This window comes from Bubalus kerabau, chromosome 19 (assembly GCF_029407905.1).
Source record: "Bubalus kerabau isolate K-KA32 ecotype Philippines breed swamp buffalo chromosome 19, PCC_UOA_SB_1v2, whole genome shotgun sequence".
NCBI classification, from domain to species: Eukaryota; Metazoa; Chordata; class Mammalia; order Artiodactyla; family Bovidae; genus Bubalus; species Bubalus kerabau.
The window spans coordinates 22,434,011-22,451,124 of record NC_073642.1 but is presented as its reverse complement, the minus strand read 5'-3'; the positions used below and the strand labels follow the sequence as shown (position 1 = coordinate 22,451,124).

General features: G+C 55.1%; 1 protein-coding gene across 1 annotated transcript; it reads left to right on the top strand.

The window, feature by feature from the left end:
- The first annotated feature begins 385 nt into the window (after window positions 1-385).
- FES (FES proto-oncogene, tyrosine kinase) lies at window positions 386-11,943 on the top strand. The gene is made up of 19 exons (XM_055555566.1): window positions 386-568; window positions 1,090-1,311; window positions 1,496-1,669; window positions 3,280-3,376; window positions 3,506-3,689; window positions 5,673-5,810; window positions 5,886-6,005; window positions 6,148-6,270; window positions 6,403-6,589; window positions 6,719-6,802; window positions 7,272-7,481; window positions 7,844-7,966; window positions 8,594-8,647; window positions 9,376-9,494; window positions 9,820-9,914; window positions 10,034-10,157; window positions 10,385-10,542; window positions 10,658-10,780; window positions 11,575-11,943. Exons 2-19 carry the CDS (start codon window positions 1,099-1,101, stop codon window positions 11,715-11,717), a joined length of 2,469 nt encoding a protein of 822 aa, XP_055411541.1. The 5' UTR covers window positions 386-568; window positions 1,090-1,098; the 3' UTR covers window positions 11,718-11,943.
- The last annotated feature ends 5,171 nt before the right edge of the window (window positions 11,944-17,114 follow it).

The window sequence follows — 17,114 nt, the reverse complement described above, 5'->3', positions numbered from 1 at the left end:
AGGCCTCTCCTCGGTATATTTACTAGGAAATTTTATTCAAATAGAGGCTGGCGCCTGAACCCTCCTTGGGGAATCCAGTGGGGTGGGAAAGGCCTGGACTAGCCTTCCCCCTGCCTCTTTGGGGCGTCCCTGGCCTGCTGCTCAAATTGCCCGCCTGCCCTTCCTTAGGTTCTGGGTCCCTGGGCCCTCCCCACCACTGCGAAGGCCACAGCCCTGCCCTGCTAGTGCTCCCCAAGCACCCTTGGCTGTTCCCCGGGGCGCTATCTGGGCCCTGGGGAGCTCCCAGCGCAAACTGCTCTCTTCTGGGCCATTCTTTCCCAGCCCCCTCCTCCCTTCCGTTTCCGCGGGGCCCGTGTGGCCGGCAGCTGAGGCAGCGGCCGGCGCTGGGCAGGGGGGGGCGGGCAGGCGTCGGGGCTCCCGCCCGCCCCTTCCCCTCCGCCGGCCCGCCCCGGGGCCTGGGCCAACTGAAACCACAGGAGGAGGAAGCGCGGAATCAGGAACTGGCCGGGCGGTGTGGGGCCTGAGTGTAAGTCGGTCCTCGGAGGCCCAGGAGCAGCTGCCTGCACTGGTAATGCCTGTACCGAGGCCCGGGAGGTGGCGGCCAACCCGCGAGGCGGTTGGGCAGGGGCCTGGCAGGCGATCAGAGAGAGGGACATGGGACAGGGTGGAACAGGGGCCGCGGGAGGGTAGGGGCTGGAGGTGGGGGTGGGGGGTGGCCGCGTGGGGTGCCTGCAGGGGCAGCCTTGGCCCTGTCAAGGGCCCAGTATACATCTTACACCTGCAGTGGGAGCTGGGTGGAAAGATCCAGGGAGGGAGACTGGGGGAGGTTTCTGTTCCAGGCCTGGGGAGGAGACCTCCGGCATCAGGCCTCCACCTGGGACTGCATTGGGGAGGGGCAGGATGGGAAGCACCTACGGCTTTCTCAGGCCAGGCGGTGTTTCGTACCCATCACTGAGTTCCAGGGGGACAGGCGTCCACCTTCTGCCTGTCTGTGGCTCTTCAGCCCCTCGCCTCCCTGTCCTGCCCTCCCCACCAGTCCATCTCCAGCTACTCACCCCCAGTGGCGGCCTCTCCTCTCTCTGTCCCCAGGACGACATTATGGGCTTCTCTTCGGAGCTGTGCAGCCCCCAGGGCCATGGGGCCGTGCAGCAGATGCAGGAGGCCGAGCTCCGGCTGCTGGAGGGCATGAGGAAGTGGATGGCCCAGCGGGTCAAGAGCGACAGGGAATATGCCGGGCTGCTTCACCACATGTCGCTGCAGGATAGCGGGGGCCAGAGCCGGGGCATCGGCCCACACAGCCCCATCAGTCAGGTGGGATTCTAGACTCCCTCCCTCTTCCCGCCCTCCACCAGCAAATTCCCGTGGGTGCCTGGGTAGGTCCGCCTGCCCCTTCCATTTCCCAGAGTCCCCCGCTGGGGAGGGTTGGAGATTTGGCAGGCCCATCTCGGAAGCTAGGTTCCCCACTCCCTGCCTTGCCTGCCCCTCCCCACTGCAGTCCTGGACAGAGCTCACCAGCCAGACGGAGAGCCTGAGCCGGGTGCTGAGGCAGCACGCGGAGGACCTGAACTCAGGGCCCCTGAGCAAGCTGAGTCTGCTGATCCGGGAGCGCCAGCAACTGCGCAAAACCTACAACGAGCAGTGGCAGCAGCTGCAGCAGGAGTTCACCAAGGTGGGTGGGCTTCTGTCTTCCCTGCCTACATTTTGAGCCTCAGAGGGCTGGTTTTGCAAGGAACCCCTGGATTTCCTGAAGAAGTGGAAGTGTCTGACCACAGGCCTGCCCCCAGAGCCAGGTCCAGCTTCCTTCCCTCCTTCCCGCTGCAGCTAGGACTGGCCTTTGGCAGGGGGCCCTCTGTTCTTTTTTCTGTCCCCCTAATGTGTGCCAGGGCAGAGGAGCACTGGGAAGCGCAAGGATGAGTGATCCAGCCATTGCCTGGGAGGAGCTCAGGACCAAGAGGGGGTGCTCATCTCCTGCACTGCACCAGCTGGCCCTTGAGAGAGACAGAGAGAGGGATGGCGCTTGGCTCAAGGCTCACTCCTCCCAGGGACTCAGGGACTCCACGAGGCAGCAGCGTGGTCCTCTGACTCGGAAGTTAAGGACTGGGGCTGTGAAGTGGGCCTGCCTGCATTTGAATCCTGCCCAGCTCCTCGGTCTAGAGGCTGTTTGATAGGAGCTATTTACGTGGAGGCTTTAGCCTTCTTCAATATGCTGGGCAGCCGTCTGCACCACACCCCTTTTCCCAGCGCAAACCCCAGCTTTGCAGTGGCCCCACAGCGGCCCCTGGTGGCCAGTCTTCACCCAGTCATCCCTCTCTCCAGGAGATCACCTAATTCAGGTGTCAGCCTGCTTTTTGTGAGCAGTGTAAGTAGAACACAGACTTGCCCATATGTTTGTCATACTATGGCTACTGAAGAGCTAGGGCTTCCCTGGTGGTTCAGTGGTAGAGAATCCGCCTGCATTTGCGGATGGGATCTCTGGGTCAGGAAGATCCCCTGGAGAAGGGAATGGCCACCCCCTCCAGTATTCTTGCCTGGAGAATCCCATGGACAGAAGGAGCCTGGCAGGTTACAGTCCATGGGGGTCACAAAAGAGTCGGACGTGACTTAGCGACTAAACAATAGCACTGAAGAGCTAAAATGGCAGAGCCAAACAATTTTAACAGAGACTACACGGCCTATAAGCCTAAAATGTTTCCGCTCTGGCCCTGAAGGAAAAGGCTGATCTAGTCTGTGCACTTCGCTCTGTGGCAGATGAGGAAGCTGAGGTTCAGAGGAGAGGGGTGGAGTTTGTTCTGAGTATCCCAGCACATCAGCAGGGAACTGGGGTCTTCATCCAATCTTGACCATCTGTTGTTCCTGCCACCAGGAACATAACTGGGGATGCAGTACAAAAGGAAAACACAGGGCTCCTTGTCAACAAATAATTAAGAATTTCAATATGGCATCAACGGCGTTCAGCCAAGCACAGGTCCTTCTAAGCATGGAGCTCTGCACAGCCCACACACACGCCTGCCACCTGATACCACTCTAGGCCAAGGAGGGACAGTTGTCGCCTGCCCAGTCCAGCTCTCTGCCACCCCCAGAGCCTCCCTGTCCTTAGCCTAGCTCCTCTGATCTTAACCTCAGCAACAACGGCTAAGTCCCAGGGGTCTCCAGGTCCTTCCTGAAGTATGGGCTTGGAGCACTTGCCCACCTGGACCACAGGCCCCATCCAGGGCTGCACCTTAGGCAGGAATCCTCCAGGGACCTGCTGAATTACACCGATCCCTCCTCTCTCTCCAGAGTCACAGCCAGGACATTGAGAAGCTGAAGAGCCAGTACCGAGCCCTGGCACGGGACAGCGCCCAGGCCCGGCGCAAGTACCAGGAGGCCGGCAAAGGTCCGAGGCTTCCCTCCCTGAAAAGGGTGGGGATTCAGCGCAGGCCCTTCCACAGGTACCACGGGGGCAGCGGGTGCTGCCTAGGCCTCTGCTCTGGGTAACCCTCACCTCCTTCCCCTGATCTGGTAGACAAGGACCGTGACAAGGCCAAGGACAAGTATGTGCGCAGCCTGTGGAAGCTCTTTGCTCACCACAACCGCTATGTGCTGGGCGTGCGGGCAGCACAGTTGCATCACCAGCACCACCACCGGCTCATGCTGCCCAGCCTGCTTCAGTCCCTGCAAGACCTGCACCAGGAGATGGCCTGCATCCTGTGAGCCCACAGCCCCGCCCACCCCTGCTCCCACCTAGCCGCCACAGCCCTAACGCCCAGAGGCAGGGTCCAGAAAACCCCACCCTGTGAAACTGACAGTCTTGTAATCACGTGCAAACGAGCCCTGGGCCAGTCAGTTGACATCCAAATTATATTATTCTGGGGCCCTTATTGCAGGGTTCTATTATGTGTATGGGCTCTTCCCTGGTGGCTCAGATGGTAAAGAATCTGCCTGCAATGCGGGAGACCTGGGTTTGATCCCTGGGTCAGGAAGATTCCCCTGGAGAAGGGAATGGCAACCCACTTCAGTATTCATGCCTGGAGAATCCCATGGACAGGCTCCTCTGTCCATGGGGTCGCAGAAGAGTTGGACGCAACTCTTCTGAGTGATTAGCACTTTCACTTTCATTATATGTATTGAACACCATTCTAGGCTCTCCTGGGTGATCCAGCAGAGAATAGAGACAAAATTCTTTCAAATAGAGACTTTCAAATAGAGACAAAATTCTGTCCTCTAGGATTATTCATTTGTGGAGAAAGAAAAGGAAATCAGCAAGTAAAGTAGAAAGCCTGTTAGAGGTGATAGATGCTATGGAGAAAAATAAGAAAATGGGGATGCAGGGGGGCAGGGTAGGAGGTTATTGTTTTTTGGGATTTTTTTATGAGACAGTTCTTTATATGTATTTATTTTTTATTTTTACTTACTTAGTTTTGGCTGCACTGGGTTTTCATTGCTGTGCAAAGGGCTTTCTCTAGTTGCAGCAATCAGGGGCTACTCTCTAGTTGTGCTGTGAGGGCTTTTCTCTGGTGGAACGCAGGCTCTAGAGCATAAGCTTTAGAAGTTGTAGCACACAGGAGTAGTTGCCCTGAGGCATGTGGGATCATCCCTGAGCAGGGATCGACCTGTGTCCCCTGCATTGGCAGACCTGTACTGGACCACCAGGGAAGTCCGGGAGCTTACTGTTTTAAGGGGAATGGTCTGGGAAAGCCTCAAAAGTGCAAGCTTGAGCCAGGCAGATGTTTGGAGAAGGGTCATACTAGAAAGAGGAAACCGCAGGCTCGAGGTGGGAGAATGCCTGAAACCAAGGAACAGCTAGGAAGCCAGTGTAGCCTGTGCAGAGCACGGGAAGTCAGACGAGGGGCTGCAGGAGAATAATAAAGGGTCCGGCAGGCCATTGTGAGGACTTTGGCTCCTAGTGGACCAGAAGAGTGGCCGGATCTGAGCCGTCTTACTAAGGTCAGTCTGGCTGCCAAGTTAAGAATAGACTTAAGGGGGCAAGACAGGATTAGACCAGACAGGAGCCACGACAGTGATCCGGACCACAGACCACGGCCCCTAGACCCAGGCAGTAGCAATGCAGGGGAGAAGTGGTCAGGTCTCGGAAGTACTTTGAAAGTGGAGCCAGTGGAGTTTCCTCATGGACTGGAAGCGGGGTGTGGATAGAAAAGTCAAGGATGGCTCCAGGGGCTTGGCCCAGAGCCCCTGGAAGGCAGAGGCCACGTGGAGAAGGCACTGGGAGAAGCAGGTTCAGAGGACAGCCAGAGGAGTTCATTTTTCAGCCGGTGGAGTCTGGGTGTCTAAGAGATGTCCAATGGGATGTGTTGAATAGATGGATGGTTACATGAGACAACTGAAGCTCTGGGAGGTGTTGGGACTGGAGGTATCAATATGGGGTCAGCACAGTGATGGCTTCGGGGGTTATCAGAGCCCCCGGAGCCCCACTGTGGGGCTGACTGCCCAGAGCAGACACATTTGTAGCTCACATTTCCCGAGCACTTCCTCACACCAAACGCTCCACTCATCTGCGGTCACTGGGGCCTTGTTATGACTTCCGGGAGATGCTAAGTGACTTGCCTGTGGTCATTTGATTGGTCAGTGATGGGGGAGGGGGAAGGCGAGCCCAAATCCAGTGCCATGGGCCCCAAGCTTCTAGCCTTGTCCAGCCTGAGGTCTCCCTGACCCAGGGTCTGGTCTGGGGGCAGGAAGGAGACCCTGCAGGAGTACCTGGAGATTAGCAGCCTGGTGCAAGACGAGGTGGTGACCATTCACCGGGAAATGGCCGCAGCGGTGGCCCGCATCCAGCCGGAGGCTGAGTACCAAGGCTTCCTGCAGCAGTACGGGTAAGCCCTTCCTTGCAGGGGGCCGGGCGCCTGGGCGGCTGGACTGTTGGGCACTGATGGGCACCGTTGCCGTAGGTCCGCCCCTGACATCCCACCCTGTGTCACCTTTGACGAGTCACTGCTGGAGGAGACTGAGCTGCTGGAGCCCGGGGAGCTGCAGCTGAACGAACTGACAGTGGAGAGCGTGCAGCACACGTGTGTGGGGGCTCTCCTGAGGACCGAGGGGGGAGGTAGACGCTGCCCATGCAGCGCTGCGGCCAGCCTGCCGGGCTTACTCGGCTTGGCAGGGAGGCAGCCAAGGGGCACGGCTCTCACACTGCCCTTCCTCTGGGCACAGGCTGACCTCGGTGACAGATGACCTGGCCACAGCCACCCAGACGGTGCTCAGTCGGCAGGAGGCAGTCACTCAGCTGCAGCAAGAGCTCTGGAATGAGGAGCAGACCACCCACCCCCGGGAGCGGTGAGTGGGGCCCACCGACAGCGGCCTTCTGGTCCTCCCTGCCCTCCATCCAGCCTGCCTGGCTCACCCCTAGCCTTCAGCTGCAGGCTGACCCCCTCTCTCCCCTCCATCACTGCCCGCCCCTGCCTGCAGGGTGCAGCTGCTGGGCAAGAAGCAGGCACTGCAGGAGGCGCTGCAGGGGCTGCAGGTCGCGCTGTGCAGGCAGGCCAAGCTGCAGGCCCAGCAGGAGCTGCTGCAGGCCAAGCTGGAGTGGCTGGGCCCTGGTGAGCCCCCGCCCGTCTTGCTCCTGCAGGACGATCGCCACTCCACCTCGTCCTCGGTGAGCCGCCCACCGGCTGCCCCATGCCGCCAGCCCTGCCCGCCCACCCCCAGGGGCGGCCCGCCTCATGTTCACCTCCCCCTCCCTCCCCAAGCCCGGCCACCCGCTGACGTCTGTCCCTGGCCTCAGGAGCAGGAGCGAGAAGGGGGAAGGACGCCCACCCTGGAGATCCTCAAGAGCCACATCTCGGGAATCTTCCGTCCCAAGTTCTCGGTGAGTGGATCCACAGCTCCACCCTTCCCGAAGGGGTGGGCCAGGCCAGGGCTCTCAGGGATGTCTCCCTAGGCCACTAGGTTTAGTCCCGGAGTTTAGTTACTGAAGGCTCCTCCCAGGCCACTTTTACTGGGGCGCCCCTCTCTTCCCTGGGACTCCAGATCCTGTCACCCCTGCCTACCCCTTCTTCTCTATCACCCACGTTGTGTGGCACGGTCACCCCAGGGCTCTCCCTGCTCCAGGAGTGGTTGCGGGCTGCAGACTGGTGGACAAGGCAAAGCTTGGTTTGAGGTCAGCCAGCCTGGGCAAGTTTATTGCTGGTTCCGAGGGTTGCAGGCGGCTCTATGTGGCACTCCAGTGGTTTGTGAGGACGGGAGGCCTGTGAGAGGCAGACAGCCAGAGACGCCTCCCCCACAACCAACTGGCTGGCCTAGCGACTCCTCCTTGCTCCTCCCCCGTGCCTTTCCAGCTCCCCCCGCCGCTGCAGCTCGTTCCAGAGGTGCAGAAACCCCTGCATGAGCAGGTGTGGTACCACGGGGCCATCCCGCGGACAGAGGTGGCTGAGCTCCTGACACATTCCGGGGACTTCCTCGTTCGGGAGAGCCAGGGCAAGCAGGAGTATGTGCTGTCAGTGCTCTGGGACGGCCAGCCCCGGCACTTCATCATCCAGTCCGCTGACGTGAGTGGACCCCAGCCTCCCCTTCCCTTCCCTCTCCTCCCCTCCCCTCCCCTTCCCTTCAGCAGGGAATGACCTTGAGGCGGTAGAAAGGAGCTGCTATATCTTAGAAGCCTCCCCGGCAGAGCTGAAAGGGGCCGCAGAGACCACCCAATCCCTGCAAAAACCAACAGAGGTTAAGCCTTCAGCCTGCATCCCCCCATAAGATGGGGGAGCAGGCTTGTCGTGCACCCTCAGGTCTCTGCCTCTCGCCCCAGGCAGTCCCTTTCTCTCCATTGCTCTTCCTTCCTCTCCTCTCCCATGGCTCAGTGACTCCCTGCCCCCACGATGGAGGCTGCTGACCCCAGGTCCCCCCGCCCCTGCAGAACCTGTACCGACTGGAAGGAGATGGTTTTCCCAGCATCCCCCTGCTCATCGACCACCTGCTGCGCTCCCAGCAGCCCCTCACCAAGAAGAGTGGCATTGTCCTGAACAGGGCCGTGCCCAAGGTGAGCCTGGGACAGGGGCTGGGGGCTGCGGGTTTAGGCCCACAGAGGATCCTAACGCCAAGGGCTTTTCAGGTCCCCAGCAATACATCTACGTATGTGGGCTTCCCAGGTGGTGCTAGGTGGGAAGAACCCACCTGCCAGTTCAGGAGACGTGAGCAATGTGGGTTCAGTCCCCAGGTTGGGAAGATTTCCCTGGTGAAGAAAATGGCAACCCACCCAGTATTCTTGCCTGGAAAATCCCATGCACAGAGAAGCCCAGTAGGGCTACCATCCATAGAGTCGCAAAGAGTCAGACACAACTGTAAGCGACTTTAGCACACACATACAGGATGCATATTAATACATACAGGGAGCCCAGCCAGCCTCCCGCTAGGCTTGGAACGTCAAGATCACTCCCGTTTCCTGGGCCTCATATGCCAGGCTGGTGCTCACACACTCAGTGCGCCTGTCTGGTCCCCGAGTCCTCTAGGTGTGATCCTGGGTCCAGTCCCCATTTTACAGAGCAACAAACCAAGATGCCAAGCAATGAAAGACACAGCGTTGGTGGGGGGTGTTCAGTCCTTCGTAGGGCCCAGCACGTGTGCCCACCACTGACCTCCGACCCCTCCAACCTCCTCCCTTCCTCAGGACAAGTGGGCGCTAAGCCACGAGGACCTGGTGCTAGGCGAGCAGATTGGACGGGTGAGTCGAGTGTGCTCTGCCAGCTCCTGGCCGCCTGCCTTCCCGCCTCCAATCTGATTCCCAGCTTGCACCCCTGTCCACCGTCCATCCACTGCCATACACCATCCTGCCAGAAACCGAGGGGAGAGTGCCTGCCCTGACAACTCCCCAGAGATGCTTCTGCTGCCAGCTCCGCACCCTACTCCCCTCACACGCACGCACATCACCCCCACCCACCGCCCACCTCAAGGAGGTGGGACACGCTCTATTCATGTGACCTATAAAATATCAGCTTGTGGCCTGGCGGGCCAGTGGTGAAGACTCCATGCTCCCCATGCAGGGGGCACAAGTTTGATTCCTATTGGGAAACTAAGATCCTGCCTGCTGCATGGCATGGCCGAAAATAAATAGATAAACAAATATAAACAAATATAAATACATACAATACGTTCTTAGGAAAGAAGCCACTGTCCTAAAACTCAGAATGCTTTTCCAACCCAAGCAAAAGTGATTTTTGAACCCTCCACGTCACAGTCTCAGTGACTGTAGTCAATCAGAGGTGACTTTCTCCGCCTGTCCCCCATGTCTGCTTGGCCCCCTGAACTGAGAGCCAGAATGAGCAGGACTAAGCACAGGGAGGGGGGGTGGTGCTGAGTCAAGGGCGGGTAGGAACAGGGTGGGCTGCACTCCTGGGTGCAGGAGAGGCCCACAGTCCAGGGAAGACAGGTAGGAACCCCAGACTGTTTCAGGGCAACTTTGGCGAAGTGTTCAGCGGACGCCTGCGAGCAGACAACACCCTGGTGGCGGTGAAATCTTGTCGCGAGACACTCCCCCCTGACCTCAAGGCCAAGTTTCTCCAGGAAGCGAGGTGGGTGATAGAACACCCATCCCTGTAGGTCCCCCATACGACAACTTTCCCAGTGCATGGCAGGACGTTTGACCTCCAAAGGGCTTGACTTCTGCTGTGTTGTTTAAGCGTCCTGGCCCCCCTGTAGATTGGCGGGGTCCAGGCTCAGGGACCCACCCGAAATCACACGTCCTGGTCAGCTGCTCTTCTCCTCTGCTGCCTGTCTTCTGTTCTCCCTCGGGCCACCTGGCCTTCCCTGGGGCTCCAGGGGCTAGGGAGGCAAATGTGTCAGAGCCCTACCACCCCCGCCCGAGGCGCAGCGTAAGCAGCACCCCCAACCCTGCAGGATCCTGAAGCAGTACAGCCACCCAAACATCGTGCGTCTCATTGGTGTCTGCACCCAAAAACAGCCCATCTACATCGTCATGGAGCTTGTGCAGGGTGAGCCGAGGGGGCTGATTTCTGGGGGTGGGGCACTCAGCTGGGCTAGGTCTCTTCCGTCTCAAACCCCCTACCCAAAGGCTCACCGAGCTTTCCCCACCAACACTGCCCACTCCCAGGGGGCGACTTCCTGACCTTCCTTCGGACGGAGGGAGCCCGCCTGCGGGTGAAGACACTGCTGCAGATGGTAGGGGATGCAGCCGCGGGCATGGAGTACCTGGAGAGCAAATGCTGCATTCACCGGTGAGGGGGTGAGGGGTGGGCGTGGCAGGCGGTCCCAACACCCCTCCCCCACCCCTGCCCCTTCACCAGCAGCCACCAGCTCCAGAGGTGGGGTGTGCCTCAAAGGGACCAGGCATCGTTGCAGGGACAGCTCTGGCCCATGGCTGTGTCGAGTGCGCCCTGGCCAGGCAGCTGGCAGATGCCACACAGACATTGGCCACACAAGCCCTGTGTCCTGCTTTGCCCAGGGACCTGGCTGCTCGGAACTGCCTGGTGACAGAGAAGAATGTCCTGAAAATCAGCGACTTTGGGATGTCCCGGGAGGAAGCTGATGGGATCTACGCGGCCTCAGGGGGTCTCAGACAAGTCCCCGTGAAGTGGACCGCACCGGAGGCCCTTAACTACGGTACCTGGGCCTGATCCACGCTGGCCACAAGGCCCGAGGCCGGGCACGGGTGCCGCCGCCTGCCCCTCTCTGGCCGGTGGGCGCAGCCCACTCACGCTGCCTCACCTCCTCGCAGGCCGCTACTCCTCCGAGAGCGATGTGTGGAGCTTTGGCATCTTGCTCTGGGAGACCTTCAGCCTGGGGGCCTCCCCCTACCCCAACCTCAGCAATCAGCAGACCCGGGAGTTCGTGGAAAAGGGTAAGGGAACCCGGTGGCCTGACAGCGGTCCCAGGGGCAGGCCCTCTTCCTGGCACTCCAGCTGGACTCTTCCAGGTCTCCTGTCTATCCTCCCCATTAGGGCACCGTAAGGACAATTCTTGAGGTACCATCCAGGGAACCCCTGTTATGTGCCAGGCTATACCTTTATTTCATTTACTCTTTTTTGAAAATTTTTACGTATTCAATTATTTTCAGCTGCTCTGGGTCCTCGTGGCTCTGTGGGCTTTTTTCTAGTTGCGGCGAGCGGAAGCTATTCTGTAGTTGCAGTGCTTGGGCTTCTCATTGTGATGGCTTCTCTTGTTGGGGAGCATGGGCTCTAGGCACGCAGGCTTCAGTAGCTGCAGCTCCCAGGCTCTAGAGCACAAGCTCAGTAGTTGTGGCACATGGGCTTAGTTGCTCTGTAGCACGTTGGATCTTCCCGGACCAGGGATTGAACCTGTGTCTCCTGCGTTGGCAGGTGGATTCTTTACCACTGAGCCACCAGGGAAGCCCCTCATTTACTCTTCATAACATGTGAGGTCAGGATTAAAAGGTCTCTTTTACAGACGGAAACTGAGATTTCACAAGAGTCACACAGCTAGCACACGGTGACTTGAAATTAGAATCTCTGTGTTTCTGGGAAAGAACAGGGGGCTCCTTACAAATGCTGCAAGAAAAAAAAAGGAGAACTTTGCAGCTTAAGCAGTTCCCATTGTTCCTGGCATGTCCCCAGGGGCTGCCAGGGGCCCTCAGACCCCCTCCTTATGCCTGGTATGCTGTGCTTGTCCTCACAGGGGGCCGTCTGCCCTGCCCTGAGCTGTGCCCCGACGCTGTGTTCAGACTCATGGAGCAGTGCTGGGCCTACGAACCAGGGCAGCGGCCCACCTTCAGCGTCATCTACCAGGAGTTACAGAGCATCCGAAAGCGGCACCGGTGAGGCTGGGCCCCACTGCTCAAGCCAGCAGCCCCTGCGGGCAAGATCATACCTCCTCAACGGGGCTTCAGCTCACCCTGCTGGACAGCTCTTCGACGTCCTGGACTCCAGCCTCTGGATTCTATGCTGCGGGCAGGGCTGCAGCTCCCGGCCTGCCCTGCATCCCTGCTCCTTCCAGGGCTTCCTCTTCCAGGCAGAAATAATAAATCCATTTGTGCTCATCAGGTGCTCTCAGCATGTGCAGTCCTCTGGAGGGCAGGTCTTAGGAGGACCAGAGGGCCTGTACCGTGGCCGTGGGGAAGGAGGAGGACGGGCAGCGTTCCCAGGGCGGAACTGACGCGGTGTGGTTGGTAGCTGTTGGATGTGAGACTTGGGGAAGAGGGATAGAGACCAGGACAATGTGCAGGCTTCAGACCAGATGGAAGTGTTATTTCTGAATTAGAAGCCCAGGCAGAGGATCAGAGCCATGGGAAGGATGGCCAGTTAGGAGAAGCATTTGAGGGGCCTGTGGGGATCTAAGTGCGACATGTAAGTCTGGAAGCGCAGAGGGAAGTAAAGGCTGGCTGCTGAGGTTTGTGAAAGTGAAAGTTGCTCAGTCGTGTCCGACTCTTTGCAAACCCATGGACTATATAGTCCATGGAATTCTCCGGGCCAGAATACTGGAGTGGGTAGCCTTTCCCTTCTCCAGGGGATCTTCCCAACCCAGGGATTGAACCAGGTCTCTCACATTGCAGGTGGATTCTTTACCAGCGGAGCCACCAGGGAAGTCATTAGCTTATAAATGTTTACAGACCCTGAGTCTGTGTCCTACAGTCAGATGAGATACAGGAGGGAAGAGGAGAGTGTCAGGGAAAGTTGGAGCTCCACCCAGAGCGGAGGGAGTGGCTGGAGAGAAAGAAAATGCTTTGCATCTCTCAAGACAAGTTTACTGAGCAATGAGGGGCCCTCACTTCCTCCCTTAAGTCCCCTGAAACCTAAAAGGTTATTTGAAACTTTTCTAGCAGCAACAGTGAAGGTAAAAAAGACAAAGAGGAACTTTCCTGGTGGTCCAGCAGTTAAGACTGTGTGCTTCTACTGAAGTGGGTTCAATCCCTGGTTGAGGAACTAAGATCCTGCATGTTGTGCGGTGCAGCCAAAAAAAAAAAGAAGAAGTATAAACAAACTGAAAACCAGAAACTAGGAAGACTTTTAGCTCCAAAGGACAAAGCAGTAAGAATTTTGAGGTAAAAATGACCATCTTTCAAGAAAGTTCAACAAGCCGTTGATATCCAGTTTCAAAGGGTTGAAAGGTGAAAGGCCTAATACTTGTTTAAACAAGAGGAAATTGAGTTAGAGTGTGACTAAGTGAAAATTCAAACTGTATCTCCATTAGAAGTGGTGAAAAGTGGAAATGAAGAACTTCTGCTTCAGGGTAGGATGTGGTAGGTCCTCACAGCCCCCACTCCCATTGCAACAGCCAAGAGGAAACGTCAGACGAAGATAGCAGTTTTTAAAGACAATGGCAAGTAGTGTTAAGAAACTGAAGACTACATGAATAAAAATTTCAAGGAGGAGAAAGCCCCTCCAAGGTGAACTGATGATGCACAGGTATTCTATTCCCTGAGACATTTGCTGATCTGGGGCATTTCTGATGATCAGAATTAAGAGGTGCTGTTGGGGAGCAGGGGGAGAAAAGGTGCTTACAGGGACTGTGCTATGGATTGGCACCTAGAGGAACCAAAATACAAAGCCAGTTTCCCCCATGGAACATTCTGGAGCAGTGTGGGCAACCAGGCAGGGGCTGGGCTGGAAAGGCAGAGGTTTAGAGGGAGGGGCCCTGAAACAAACTGATTTCTCCCTCAAGATACTGGCCAGGTTTTGAAACTGTGGGAGGCTAAAGAGCTAACTTTAAAATCTCTTTAGAGCAGAATTTTAAAGATTTGGAAAGACAGAGACTGGCCAGGCTTTCCCAGATCTGAGGTTTATCAGAACTGTAACTCTGCCCCAACTCAGCTCAATGCTTGATCACATCAAGGTAACTAGCTCCTTTGGGAACCCTTGGGGAGAAGTTGGGGAAAGGAATAACATAATATTTTACCCTTCTTTTATACCCAAAATGCAACATATGATAAACATTATAAAACAGGCAAAAAGGAAGAAAAATGGGACCAATATACAAGAGAAAAACAATAGAAGCAGACCCACAAATGATCCAAATATTGGATTTGGCAGGTAAGGATTTCAAAATAACTATGCTTAATATGTTAAACAGAGAAAAAAGTGGACAAAATCGATGCAAATACAGAGAATTACAACAGGGTTGGAATCTATTTTAAAAGAATCAAAGGAGCAGGTAGAACTGAAAAATGTCATCTCTGAAATTACAAATTTTAAAAATTCATAGAACTAAAGGATAAAATCACATACAGACTAAACACACAGTCCCAGGATTTGTTCCCTAACCAAAAGACAGTTAGTGAACTTAAAGTCAGATTTATAGCGTCTAAACTAAAAAAGGGCTTCCCTGGTGGCTCAGACAGTAATCTGCCTGTAATGCAGGAGACATGGGTTTGATCCCTGGGTCAGAAAGATTCCTGGAGAAGGGAATGGCAACCCACTCCAGTATTCTTGCCTGGAGAATCCCATGGACAGAGGAGCCTGGCAGGCTACAGTCCCGGGGATTGCCAAGAGTCAGACACGACTTAGCAACTAAACCACCACCACCAGTATTCATATCTGGAAAATCCCATGGACAGAGGAGCCTGGAGCGCTGCAGTCCATGGGGTTGCAAAAAGTCCAACATGACTGAGCAATTAATAGTTTCACTTTTAATCTAATAAAGAGAGAAGAAGAAATAGAACAGAGCCTAAGAAACATGTGGGACTCCAAGGTAACTGAAGTTCCAGGAGAGAGAGGAGCTAGAACCAGAGTAAACTAGAGATCACCTAAATGTCTATATAGCAATAAAAAAGAACAAACTATAAGTATATGCACCAAACACTGATGAATCTCAAAGACAGGTTAAGTAAAGAAACTCTGCGTGAAGCAGTGCTTGTGATTCCATTTCAGGAAGTTCAAGCACAGGCAAAACTAAGCTATAGAGAAATGAAAACAGTGGTTGTCTGAGGGGTACCAGCAGAAGTGGTCAGTACTGCCTTGGTGTTGTTATAACCTTGCATGTCTCTACACTGACCACGTGGGCAAGGTTAGTGCATGGTGACTGGAGTCTTGACAGAACATACCACTATTATTCCTGGAGCAAGAGGACATAGCAACCTAGAGAGGAGCCTTCCTATATTGTGGGAGACCATTTCCCATCCATCTTTCTAGTTTCAGTTGAGTGCAGGTTTTTCTATCTGGCCCCCTCCCTTCACAGAGTGAGGCCCGAGGCCCTCCAACTGCTTGGCCATAGTTTAGAGTTGGCTCCATAGCTGCAGAGTGGCCTAACACCATGCCTCCTGCCATCTGTCCCTCCAGTTCAGTGTCAGCCTATAGCACTAGGGAGGTGAGAACTTGACACCATGCTGGTCATGCTTTTGCTGTCGGTGTGAGTAATGAGCTGTCTGGATCCTTGCACCAGAGTTCTAGCCCACACTTGACCTGACAGCCCACGGAGCCCTGTCTTTGCTCCAAAAAGGGGATGTGACTTTTTCGGCCCCACGCTGAGTGCCAACGTGGCCAAGTAGTCACTTCTTTTTGGTCCGCTGTGACCTCAGTCTGGATTCATTATGGAGACATGCATACCCAGATGATGAAAGGTGCGTTCTTAGTGTCATGTCCAACTCTTTGCGACCCTTTGGACTGTAGCTCTCCAGGCTCCTGTCTGTGGTCCAGGGGGGACTGGATCATGGGGTTTTTCTGTCCATGGGGTTTTTCAGACAAGAATATTGGAGTAGGTTGCCATGCCTTCCTCCAGGGGATCTTCCTGACTCAGGGATTGAACCTTAGTCTCCTGTGTCTCCGGCATTGCAGGCAGAGTCTTTACCTGCTCGTTCATCAGGAAGGCCCTAATCTGTCAGTACTACACATATTTTTGAAAGCTGTCTCAAATCTTTCAGGGAGTGAAGTTGTATACTCCTAAATACGTTAATTGGTTGTTCCACAGAAACTCTTTTTGTATGGCAGATTTTCCTATCCATTAATTTTAAAAAACTGCAGTAAAATGTAGATGATGAAATTGCCACCCCAAATTCAGATTGAACGTTTGCTCAACCCTGGCAGCCCAAGGCTGAAACCAAATCTTCTCTTGCTCTTGGGGATGTCTCTGGGAAACTCTTCAGCTACTGTGCAATCATTTTCCTAGAATGGAAACCTCGGCAAAGGTCAAGGTAACACATTACAGGCCAGGGTAAGGAGAGAAAGCTGCCATAAGGCTGCATGGGTTTGGCTATTACACAAGGGGTCCCAAAAGAGGAAGGTGATAGTCTTTCCATAAAGACAAACTCTCTTGGTTTTTTTTTTGTTTGTTTTTGAATATTTAGTTGTTCATTTGGCTGCAGCATAAGGGGTCTTAGTCGCTCCAGAGCACATGGGAACCCTAACCCACGAGCCATGTATTGCAAGGCAGATTCTCAACCCCTGGACCACCAGGACCTCCGAAAACTCTCTCTCATTATTGGGCTCTGAGAGGACAGACCTTGCTAATGTCTTTTTAAACATTCCATTATACCCAAATAATGAAAATCAGCTTGTCTTTATTGGCTTGGGTTACAATACACCTTTTCAATGCTGTTACAGGTCTACCTGAATTCCCCTGTGATTTGCCACCAGTGGATAGACCAAGACATGGAGTAGCCTGGAATCCCATTAGAAACACCTTGGTATTATTCTATCGATGACTTCCTCATTAGAAAAACTAACTAGTTCAAACTGCCCTAGACAGGATAGCCCAATACCTACCCAAGGCAGGAAAATGTGGCGGCTTCTCTTGCTGCAGAGCACGGGCTCTCGGATGCGCAGGCTTCAGTAGCTGTGGTGCACAGGCTTAGTTGCCCTGCAGCGTGTGGAATCTTCCCAGACCAGGGATGCAATGAGTACCCCCTGCACCGGCAGGCAGACCCTTAACCACTGGACCACCAGGGAAGTCCTAACTCTATCTCTTGATAGAGACATAAACAGGGAGGCTCTACGGTTGATCCCCAGTAGCATCTGAGATACAGTGGTTTGGCTACAGATAAGGAGACTGGCTGTGGTCTAACCTGCAAGTGGGTCTGATCATCCTACTGGGATACATAGCTGTGGTCCCTCTCAACTTATGTTGCCTAAGATAAATAGACAGCAAGCTCCTATTGGTGCAAGCTCCCACCAGTGCAATGAATTGGACTACCTCTTGGGGTGACTGAGGCTCCTGAAAAGAATTCTTTGCTGGATACATGAAAGGTCAGGGTGGTGGAAGGCAGACTACTTAGAAACAGCTCTGAT

Excerpts from the sequence above, each read along its gene's own strand:
- FES (XM_055555566.1), top strand. The coding sequence starts at position 1,099 with ATGGGCTTCTCTTCGGAGCTGTGCAGCCCCCAGGGCCATGGGGCCGTG. Across the intron at positions 9,495-9,819 it reads AAGTTTCTCCAGGAAGCGAG|GATCCTGAAGCAGTACAGCC; the intron begins GTGGGTGATAGA and ends CCAACCCTGCAG. Across the intron at positions 10,781-11,574 it reads CCGGGAGTTCGTGGAAAAGG|GGGGCCGTCTGCCCTGCCCT; the intron begins GTAAGGGAACCC and ends TTGTCCTCACAG.